Source organism: Muntiacus reevesi, chromosome 7 (genome assembly GCF_963930625.1).
Source record: "Muntiacus reevesi chromosome 7, mMunRee1.1, whole genome shotgun sequence".
In the NCBI taxonomy this organism is placed as follows: domain Eukaryota; kingdom Metazoa; phylum Chordata; class Mammalia; order Artiodactyla; family Cervidae; genus Muntiacus; species Muntiacus reevesi.
The window spans coordinates 67,893,444-67,904,555 of NC_089255.1; the positions used below are offsets into that span (position 1 = coordinate 67,893,444).

The 11,112-nt window shown below is 36.9% G+C and overlaps 1 protein-coding gene and 1 non-coding gene across 2 annotated transcripts in view; one reads left to right on the forward strand and one right to left on the reverse strand.

Annotated features, from left to right (window-relative positions):
• ACTR10 (actin related protein 10) overlaps nucleotides 1-2,496 on the forward strand; it is a 24,290-nt gene extending 21,794 nt beyond the window's left edge. Inside the window, exons 11-13 of the mRNA XM_065940529.1 lie at nucleotides 1-60; nucleotides 944-1,145; nucleotides 2,066-2,496. The exon at nucleotides 1-60 is cut by the window's left edge and continues 21 nt beyond it. Coding sequence (XP_065796601.1) covers nucleotides 1-60; nucleotides 944-1,145; nucleotides 2,066-2,247 — 444 coding nt within the window. The 3' untranslated portion in view covers nucleotides 2,248-2,496. The remainder of the gene's footprint in view (nucleotides 61-943; nucleotides 1,146-2,065) is intronic.
• A 4,433-nt stretch (nucleotides 2,497-6,929) lies between these two features.
• Nucleotides 6,930-7,002, reverse strand: TRNAK-CUU (transfer RNA lysine (anticodon CUU)). Its single transcript has one exon. It is a non-coding gene; the product is annotated as a tRNA-Lys (tRNA).
• Nucleotides 7,003-11,112: the final 4,110 nt, after the last annotated feature.

The window sequence follows — 11,112 nt, forward strand, 5'->3', positions numbered from 1 at the left end:
TTTGAGCAAGATAATGAAGAGAAATCAGTTGCCACTTTAATATTGGATTCCCTTATACAGGTATTTTTATTTTGTAAATGGTTTCTTTTTATGACTACAGTCCTTTATAAAGAATTTTTAAAAATCTGTATTTTTAATTTTAGCCATTGGTTACATTTTTTATCTTTTATGTGAAATTTTACTGAGTTTTACTTTAGCACCGAGATATGGTACCGACAACATTTCACATGCAGGGTAGTTTGTGCTATAGATGTATCATGCATTCTTTTCTATGATGACAATACCAGATTTTTATTTTGTACTTAGTAGTTTTCTCACATGCATGTTTGTGTAGTACTAAGTTTTTCATTCCACAGGGTATATATGGCTCTGTTGTGTAATGACTGTGGAGCCACAGAACTCCTATAAAATACTTTGGGAGATATTATCTACTTTTCCTACTCCACTTGGGGACTTTTTTGAAAGTCATAATATCAGTGAAGAACTTTAACATTCCTGATGCTTAGAGAGAACTGTTGTGGAAACAATTTTTCCAAGAATATTATCTTACCTCTTGACAGCTGACTCTGGATATCATGGAAATAGCACCTTCGAAAAATTAGGTTTCCATGAAAAGTTATTTCTTATTATGTTCTTTGCTCGACTCAGACATTCTACCCTGAAAATGAGAATACTCCCATATTACTACTATATGCCCTCTGGAATTTAAATTTCTACACTGTTAGCTTTTTAAATCTTTAAGGATTTATTTAAGTACATGGTAATATTATCATGCTGGTATATTTGTCACATGAAAAAATCCCTTGTTAAAGAAACCTTGCTGTGACCCTTTTTTGTGATACAAATGATCACCTAATAATCTGTATATTTTCTTAAATTCAATCAGGCATTATTTATACGGTTAAAGTTAATTCTTTTTTTTTTTCTTTCTTTTTACTCACAGTGCCCAATAGACACCAGGAAGCAGCTAGCAGAGAATTTGGTAATCATAGGTGGCACGTCTATGTTGCCAGGTTTCCTTCACAGACTACTTGCAGAAATAAGGTATTTGGTAGAAAAACCAAAATATAAAAAAACGCTTGCCACCAAGACATTCCGGATTCATACTCCACCTGCAAAGGCTAATTGTGTAGCATGGCTGGGAGGTAAGAATTTTTTTGTTTGTTTGTTTGTTCTGGCCTTACCTTGCAGCTTGCAGAATCTTACTTGCCTGACCAGGAATTGAACCCAGACCCCCAGAAGTGTAAGTGAAGAGTCCTCACCACTAGACCACCAGCAAATTCCCAAAAATTTCATTTTTTAAAATAATGATTATATAGTAATTGGTTCCTGAATGACATTACTAATGGTTATAGATGATTCGTTATTAGAAATTGCCTACTTAGTTAACTAATAGAACAACTAATTAATCAATTTTCTTTGACCATTTACTTTTCCTTAAATTATTAATTTTAAGAATTATGTATCTATTTTCTCTTGGCATTTGCACTTTGATTTTTTTAAAATTAACTTCTTTCCAATTAAAGTCATCCCGCGTATAGAGTTTTGGCTAAGAAAACTAAGATTATTATTTATTTTGTGTACAGAGTTGAAAATATTTCCACCTTACTCTACCTGCATTTATTTTTTTTATTTATTTTTTTTTAAAAAAACATTTATTTTTATTTATTTGGCTGCATAGAATCTTAGTTGTGGCATGTGGGATCTAGTTCCCTGACCAGGGATCAAACCCAGGCCACCTGTATCAGGAGTGTAGAGCCTTAGCCACTGGACCACCAGGGAGTTCCCTCTACCTGCATTTAAACATAGTAACACTTAATCATTTTCACTATAATCTAGTTTAGGCCATTTAAGTTATTTTCAACACAAGAGTTTTGGCTTACCCTGTTTTTCAAATATAGGATATAGAACAGCTTAACTGGAATTAATCTGAAGACTGTGAATATGCTTTACTGAATTTTACCCATTCTCTCTTGTCATGTAATGAAGTGGATATGTATGTACATAAAATTTTCTAGTAAAAGTTTTCATATCAGCTATAAATTTCTTTTTTTTAACCACACAGGAGCTATTTTTGGAGCACTGCAAGACATACTTGGGAGCCGTTCAGTCTCAAAGGATTATTATAACCAGACAGGCCGTATACCTGATTGGTGTTCTCTTAATAATCCACCTTTAGAAATGATGTTCGATGTTGGGAAGAGTCAGCCACCTCTGATGAAGAGAGCATTTTCCACTGAGAAGTGAAAGTTTGATTAGAATTCAACTTTGCTTCTTTTCAAGTATCTCATCAATTAGAAGCAAATTGTACAAAGTATATAGAATGCTGTTAGAGACGACTTTAGTAGAAGTGAAAGCATTTCTGTAATTATTTGGCACATTAATATTTAATCATTTTGATTTGTTTCTCTTGTGTAATGGTAGAATGGTAGCTGATGCTTATGAAATTAGTTGTATTTATATCAATAAAATATACTAAAGTGGTTTCATTTTGGAGATTTGTTATAAGTTCATTTTTTAAAAAGAGGAAAAGCATCTCTCCATAATTCACATAATCTGTCCTGGGCATCAGAGACTTCATTAATTTTATTATTTTCATCAATTATTTCATCTAAAGAATAATGTTACCATTTCTAGTTATTTCAAATATTTACATCGGTTTGTGTCTTAAGATCCTTTGTTTTGATGTTTGTGTCCAGGTTATAATAATGCTATTTCTGGACTGATAATTTTGGGTAGCATAGTTAAGCGTTTGGTAAGCAAAATGTGGAAATGTTCACTTTCTTAACTTTATGAATTTCTAAGGAAAAAGATATTTCATTTTAATGCAAAGATACTCATGCATTTTTATGCAACTGCTGTTTAAACATGTATTCATAATGTCTTTAATCTTTTGTGCTTTTTATTTTCTAAAAGCAGGGTTCTTTGTAATATGTACTCAGTCATTGTTTAATTTTTTATTTTTGTTTTTCTTCCTTTGTTTTTAATGAACTACCTCTTACTAGAATTTTGCTGGTTTCATTCTTTCTAAGTACCTGTGAAGATAGGAAATATATATGTATTCTCATAGTCCTGAAGACTGAGTAAGAATTTATACATTTTTTAGACTATATGTCCCAAGTCTGTTTTTACTCATAGTTTGATCATTTTGTTTGTCCTTTTTCTATAGCCTTCCTAGTTTTGGTATGTGCTCTGTATATGAAGATACTAACACCAAGAAACACTTGAAAGAGTTGGTTCCTGGCATTAAGAATAGGAAAGGATTCATTTTTATCTTTGTGTGTGTGTTACTTTTTAAAATACATCTAGGTTTACTTTGTTACCGTATACTACTATTTTAGTAGCCCCAAACTATGATTCATTCAGTATTTATTGACTCTTGCTGTGTACTTTGTATAGTTTTAGATTCTGTAAATGCTGCAACAGTAAGACATGGACCTCTGCCCTTGGAAGGGTTACAGGTTAGCAGAAGTGGATGTGTGCACAACTGATGATACAAAACAGAATGTGGTATGTGCCATCAAGGGATCCATTGCTTGTTGCCGATGTATTTAGTTCTGACCAGTGCGCCAAGGAAACTTCATAGAGGAGGCTTTTGACCTTGTTCCTGAAGAATGAGGAGAATATCCATAATTGGGGATTACTCCGGCCTAAGTGAACTGATTTCTCTGCACAAAATCTTAAAGCATTTGGCAGTGAGATGAGGCATTACTAAAATAATTTACAATTAGACCACAAAGAACTTGAAAGCCATATTAAACCAGTAAATAAAATTGAAAATTCAGTTTCCCAATATATTCATTCTTAAAGTGAAACTTCTCCGTCTTCTCAACTTACCATTTTCCACAGCACCCTTTTCCCCAAAGTAGTGCTCTTTCCCATAAGCACATTATCTGTAACAAGGCACTTAACAATTTCACTTTGTATTTGCTTCTATTCAGGTTTTATCTTCTTTCTGGAATATAAGCTCCATAAGAACCAAGCTCCATTTCTTAACTTTGAAATCTCTAAGTGTACTAGGCCAGGAATAGGTGTACTACTAATAGTTGTATGGATTCAGTATTAACATTATCTCTTGTTGTAAACATAAAGTTATCTTTTGTAGCATTTGAATGATTTATTAAGAGGTTTTCATTACTGAATAATATAAAACATAAGGTCTCTAGCTGAAATACAACTTTATAGATACTATAAAGTGGCAGACACCAGAGATTGAGGTTAAGAAATGGAGCCCTCTGTTAAGGGTTGAATTGTATGCATTAGAGATGTTATAAGTTCTAGCTCCTGTGAATGTGGCCTTACTTGCAGGTATAACCACATTAAGATGGGATTATTAGGGTGGGCTCTAATCAGACACTAGGACTGGTGTCATTATAAAAAAAGCAAAATGCCATGTGAGAGAGAAATGGGAAAATGTAGCAACAGACCGAGACTGGAGTTACGCACCAACAAACCAAAAACACCAAGGGTTGCTGCTGCCACAAGAAAGCGAAGAGAAAGAGGTAAAGAACAGACTCTTCAAGAGAGCCTTTAAGATCATGACTCTCCTTGCACCTTGATTTTTAGCTTCTAGCTTTCAGAATTGGGAGACAGTACATTTCTTTTAAGTCACTCAGTTTGGGGCACTTTGTTTATGGCAGCTTTAAGAAACCAATACAGCCTTCTTAATTCACTAATTTTCAACACATATTTATTGAACATCTGCCAGATAACTAATTTAGGTGCTTGAGATACATTGGAGAACAAAGAGAAAAATCCTGCCTTTGTGAACCTACGTTCCAAGCATGTGGTGAAAGTAAAGCAAATAATAACAAAAGAAGATATATAGAAAAAAAATGTAGGATGAGGTAATTGCCAATTAGAATAGGGTGATTGAGGGGCTTATAGTGACTCAGACAAATTAGGCAAGTGAGACACAAGAAATGTATTTGGCCTCTGCCTGTAGTTTTTGACACAGGGCTCCTAAAATCCTTGTGTTAGGAGCAGCTTACACAGAGCTGCTAAATCCCTTAGAATTTCTTGGGTAATAGAAGTGCCTTTTGTACTTCTCACCAAAAGGTGACTCTTGGAGGCCTTTTGGATGACTTTAGGATGAGAGCTGGTCACCAGAGTCTCAAGTGATGTTTTGAAGGAGAACTTCTCAGCCCCACCCCTGCCTGCCCCATCCTCTAGGGAGAGGACAGGGTTTCGCCACTGAGTCAATGATTGGTCATGCCTGTGTGATGAAGCCTCCATAAAAACCCCTATCATACAGAGCTTCCAGAATGGTGAAAACGTTCAGGTGCTGGGAGAGTGGCATGTTCCTTCCCCATACCCTGCCTTAAGCATCTCTCCCGCTTAGCTCTTCCTGAGTTGTATCCTATATAATACAACGGGAATAAGTAAACTTTTCCGGAGTTCTGTGAGCCCTTCTAGGAAATGAACAAACCTCAGCAGAGACCGTGGGAACCCCTGATTTATGGTGGGTTGGTCACAAATTGGGGAGGCCTGGACGTGGAATCCGCATTTCATAGAGCATTCACTTTAGACAAGTTGGTCCCAGTCCCACTCAGAACACTGAACAGCGTTTTGTCCTAAATGAATGACTTTATCAGTTTCAGCTTTATCCCTCCTTTAGTCTGCTTTTCCCTATAGATAAGATTTATTTACATCAAAGAATGGCCCCTGCTTCCTGGGAACACCAGAAATCCAGGAGGCGCCCTGGTTTCCTTAGACCCTCTCCCAAATTCCCTGACAAACACGTCCTGTAGTAGATTCTAACACCCCGTTACTGAGACACCCCACAGGCCTCCCTCGCTGCAAGGGGTTACACGTCAGACTTGTTCAACTACAGGAGTTTGTTTTCGGTCCTCGGCTGAAGGGCATTGTCAGGCGGGAGGAGAGAATGTGAGCTTGGGCCTCTGTGGGGTAACTTGCTCCGAAGAGGAAGAGAAATACGGTAAAATGGTAGCTTGCAGGGAAACTAGGTCAAAGTTTTCCGTTTTGTTTTAAGATAGAGAATTAACAGCAAGTTTGTATGTTGAGGGGGAAAACCGAGAGAGACAAATTGGTCCTTTGGTAGGAGGAAAGCTAGCAGATAACACGCGGCGCACGGGAAATAGTAATTCAGGTTGGAGCCTGCGCCCTTCACCTACAGCGGCCGGTGAGTGAGATCCCGGAACGCGACTGGCTGTGGTGCGCTTGTTCTCTTCCTGATTATTTCGAAGTTCTTAGTGAAGTGGGTAAAAAAACGGAAGTCCTACATTCCATGATACTTAGTAATAATTGCCCTTTCGAAGTTTCACATCTCAGTTCTTTTGTGCTTTCGTTTCAAAGAGCCTCCCCTTAACCGGAATGTTAACTTGCTAATATCTATCCAACTGGATGGAGAGATTCCAAATAAGTCCCACGAACGGTGGAAGAAAACCTGATAGTGCCCTGGTTCTCACAACAGCAGGGAACATTTCTCACTGTATATGTCTCCAGAAGACATTTCCCCATCCCTACCCCAGGAAAGCCCTATATTGAGAAGAAAAAACGTAAAATAAACAGGAGAGAACTTCGAAGTCCTCCGACTCGCTTAAGTTTTAGAAAAGTTGCCAGTATTGAGGCTTCTGATTTTATTCCGATTAAATAAAAAACCGCCCTCTCACAGCAATAATGCAGGAAGGCACAGTAACACAGAAAATCAATTTCAACTGTAAACATTGGCCATTTCGGTTTCCTTGGTGAAGGAGGAGCTAGGAAGGGATAGCCAAAAGGAATAGGAACGTGTTGCTTTAAGTACGCAAGCGCAATTTGAGAACTCTAATTTGCAAACTCGTTTTTTCCCCAGAGATTTGGCTAACGACAGTATCTAAAAGCAGTTTAAAAAAAACCTTTGTGTGTTACAATGCTGTGGAGACCTCTGAATGTTAAAGCAAAGTAAAAAGACCAAAAAACACAACTTGCGCCCAACGTGGGGCTCGAACCCACGACCCTGGGATTAAGAGTCCCATGCTCTACCGACTGAGCTAGCCGGGCGCCTGGGGTAAGAACTTGATTTTTCTCCTCTTAAAGTGTTTAACTATATTTGATTTTTGTCTCCTTATACTTCTTTTTTGATATTAAAAAAATTTATGTCATGCTATGAGATGTTAACTTCCAAAGTGGTTTTAAAAATTCTTTAAAACAATTATTTAACTGTACTTATATTTAGTAATTTTTTAGCGTGGGTGTACCACAAGAGCACTGAAGGGTTACGTGTCTGTCATTACAGAATCACTGAATCTTTTTTCTGAAGTGTTTAAAAATATTTACGACCCAATAAGTTGTCTTCTTTACATAAACACGTATCAAGACTGTTCACTTTCTAGCGAATGTCACAATGGATTCCTACCATTTTGGACGCAGCATGAATACAAAGTTTTTAATGCAGTTAGTTACACATGCGGAAGAATAGTGGAGCTTACTTATTTCCCTTTAATATGATCTAGTCAAGGAAAGCTAAATTGAGGAAGAGGAAACCGGTTCAGTTAAAATTAGCCCCCTTTCCCATAACTGCCTGACAATTCAGAGAGAGGACCTTCAGAAGTTGTTATTACACATCCCTCACAAAAGACAGGCCGAGAGGAAAGGATTGTAGAATCTGAGTCTTATGGTAAAGAATTAAATCTAGGAGAAAAGAACTAATTTTGATCAAATTATGTCAAGCTAAGATAATAGAATAATCTACAGAAATATATATATTCTGAGATACTAGTGCAGTTCTCTAGATAAGGAAATCTGCAGATTTCTGTGATGGGAGTGGTGTCTATTCTACTGCTCAGAACAGCAAGATAAAACCTAATTGTAAACCTGAAGAGTCACAAAGAATTCTTAGGGATAGTAATTTCTGAAACCCTCAAACACAGAATTTACAAGTTAAACACATTGGGCATCATGTTTCCAGGGCTATTTTAATTAAAACTGAGTAATAAAGTATGGCATAAACTATGTTTAGATTCCTCAAAGTGCCCCGAGGATTTAAGCAGAATATTTAAAATTTTCAAGCTTGAAATATTAAGCAATTATTCACCAACAATTTTTTTTTCTTGCAGTTGCAAATTCTGGTGTATTGTAACAATTTTATAACTTGGCAGAATGTACCTGGGAAGTGAATTTGTATTTATTTGCATACTCAACACAATTATTAAGTACCTACCATGTGCAAAGCACTATTCCAATAGACAGAAGTATAAACAGACTCTGATAACCTCAAAAGCCTTATCACCCTATAAGAAAGATATATGCGTAGATTACATATTGATTTTATATGCACTATTTCCAAAAGTAACTTAAAGTAATTAAAACACATCCATACTCACACCTTTTAAGTTTTCTAATGAATCAGGCAAACAATCACGAACCATAGACCATAACTCAATGCATTTTTCCAAGGTACGAGATAAATCAACAATCCAGTCCCCACATAAACAGTTCATCTGATAATGGGTTCAGAAAGAGCTCCAAATTCACAATTGTTAATGAATACACAGTAGGCCCTAGGCACTCAAATTGTGTTTATCACAAACAGGAAAGTTAATTAAGGGTTTCACTGGATCTTTAAACAAGTTTGGAGTACTTGTAGTTTACCTTCAAGGTGAACCTTCCTAGGACTATACTCTAGCTTTCTTCAGCATTTTCTTGGTCTCAAACCCGCATTTGTCTTCTGCATTGGTAGGCGAGTTCTTTACTAGTAACACCTGGGAAGAAGTCTTTTCTTGACCTGCCGCTGTTGCTGCTAAGTTGCTTCAGTCATGTCCAACTGTGTGACCCCTTAGACGGCAGCCCACCAGGCTCCCCCGTCCCTGGGATTCTCCAGGCAAGAATACTGGAGTAGGTTACCATTTCCTCCTCCAATGCATGAAAGTGAAAAGTGAAAGTGAAGTCGCTCAGTCGTGTCCAACTCTTTGCGACCCCATGGACTGCAGCCCACCAGGTTCCTCTGCCCATGGGATTTTCCAGGCAAGAGTACTGGAGTGGGTTGCCATTGCCTTCTCCGTTTCTTGGCCTATAGTGGCCTAACTCAGGACCCGTCATGAAAAAATTGCAACTAGGATATTTCAGTGAGGGTTAGACAAATTAAACTGCTAGTCTTCCAAGTATATCCATATCCTTTTTGTCCATTTATTCATGAATAAAAACTTTTAATTATAATGCTTCATTAAGAAGCAATTGAATTTCCTTTTCCCTTTACTTTCTACTTTTAATTTTTCAGCAAGCCTGCACATCTAAAATCCATCCACATATTTCCACCTCCACTGCGACGACTCTACTCACTCTCCATTACTGCTTGCACACTGGATTGCAAGATTTCCAACCATTCTCTGTATTTTTATTCTTCCCTGTATTTATCTTTCTCCACACAGAAGCAAGAGACTTCATTTAATAATCATATCATTCTGCTCAAAAACTGCTAATGATCTCATAATATAATGCCAATAAAGCATAGACGTCTCTGTGCTTCTACTCTTTCATATATTTATCATTCTCCATATAGAAGCAAGAGACTTCATTTAATAATTATATCATTCTGCTTACAGAACTGTGATGATCTCATAGTATAAAGCCAAAAGAAAAGAGAAAAATTAGAAAATCACCATTTGGAAACCATCATCATAGTAAGAATCATTGGGTACTATAATTAGTGGGTAAAAGGTGGAGGGATAGCAGGATATTTACATAGTCTCCAGGTATTTCTGCATAAGATATTTATAAATTACAAAAGGCAAAAGTGAAACCACAGTGAAGAAATCTAAAGCAAGTGATCAAAGTTAACATCATCACTAAAAAAAAAAATCATCACTAGTGGAACAAATTGATACAATGTGCCTCTTAACATAAGGTTCTAATATGAATAGAATGTTACTTTGTGGCATTCCTGACAAAAATGCATTTATCCAAATTGAATCATGAAAAACAGTATACAAACCTATACTGTGGAATATCTTATAAAGTAAATGTTTTTTGTCAATAGTATTAATGCCATGAAATCTAAAGAAATATTAACAGTATTTTCCAGATTCAAGGAGACTAGAGACATGACAACTGAATACAAAACGTGATCTTGGATTTTCTTTTGCTGTGAAGGGCATTATTGAGGGATTTGCCAAAATCTGCAAACAAAGTCTGCAGATTAAAAAAAAAAAAGGAATGGTAATTTTCTGATTTTCACAGTTATAGTGTGGATATGTAAAATGATGTTCTTTTTGGGGAAATACACACGTAAGTATTTAGCAGTTTAAAAAATGCTGACGGCTTTCCATTTAAAATGAGATTAAAATTCGAACCATTTTGAAATCTGATCCATATCCACCTCTCTGATTTCATCTGTCACTCTCCCCCTCTTAAGGCCATATGGACCTGACAGTTCCTATAATAAGACAAGCTTATACTGAAATAACAATCCCAAATCTCAATTTAAGTATCACCCATTCGGAAAGTCATTCCTTAAGTAACAGGTTTAAAGTTCAAACTTCCATTGTCTCTCTTTTTTAACCAAAAGGTGCAACTATTTGCCTATTTACTCTCCGTTGCCTGTTTCTTCTCATTGAGTGTAAAGGATGTGGTCCTGTCTCTTTCATCGCTACATCAGCAGGGTGTAACTTGAGTACTTGGGACATACAGCGCTCAACAAATAATATTTAATCAATCTCATCCTTAATTCTACTAGAGTTATACAAAGAGTACTAATCCTGTAAAATTCCGACCTAAGCCCAGAGGTGATACCCTTAGAAAGCAAGAGTGCAACTTTCTTCCTTCTTGTTAGAATAGGTGGATGATGGGGTTGCCTCAATATATTGGGTTAGAACCAGGCCGCCAATGGTGGAGAGGGACCTCTCCCCTACCGTTTTCTCTGGCCTTAGTAAGAGCATAAGAACATCTCTCCGTTTTGCTTTAAAAAAAAAAATAAGGAAGCGAAAGAGAAGGATAAAAGGTAAATAATAATTCCCAGGAAAAGGACTGGCGCAGCTTCTCAAGCAACCAGAAGACAGAACGACACCTACGAACCTAAACCGGAGACGAAACAACCTGGAGCCTACCTAACCCCGGTGAGATTGCTTTTGTACATGCGCGTTACTCGCCAGGTGCATTTCCCGCCCCTGCCCCGCC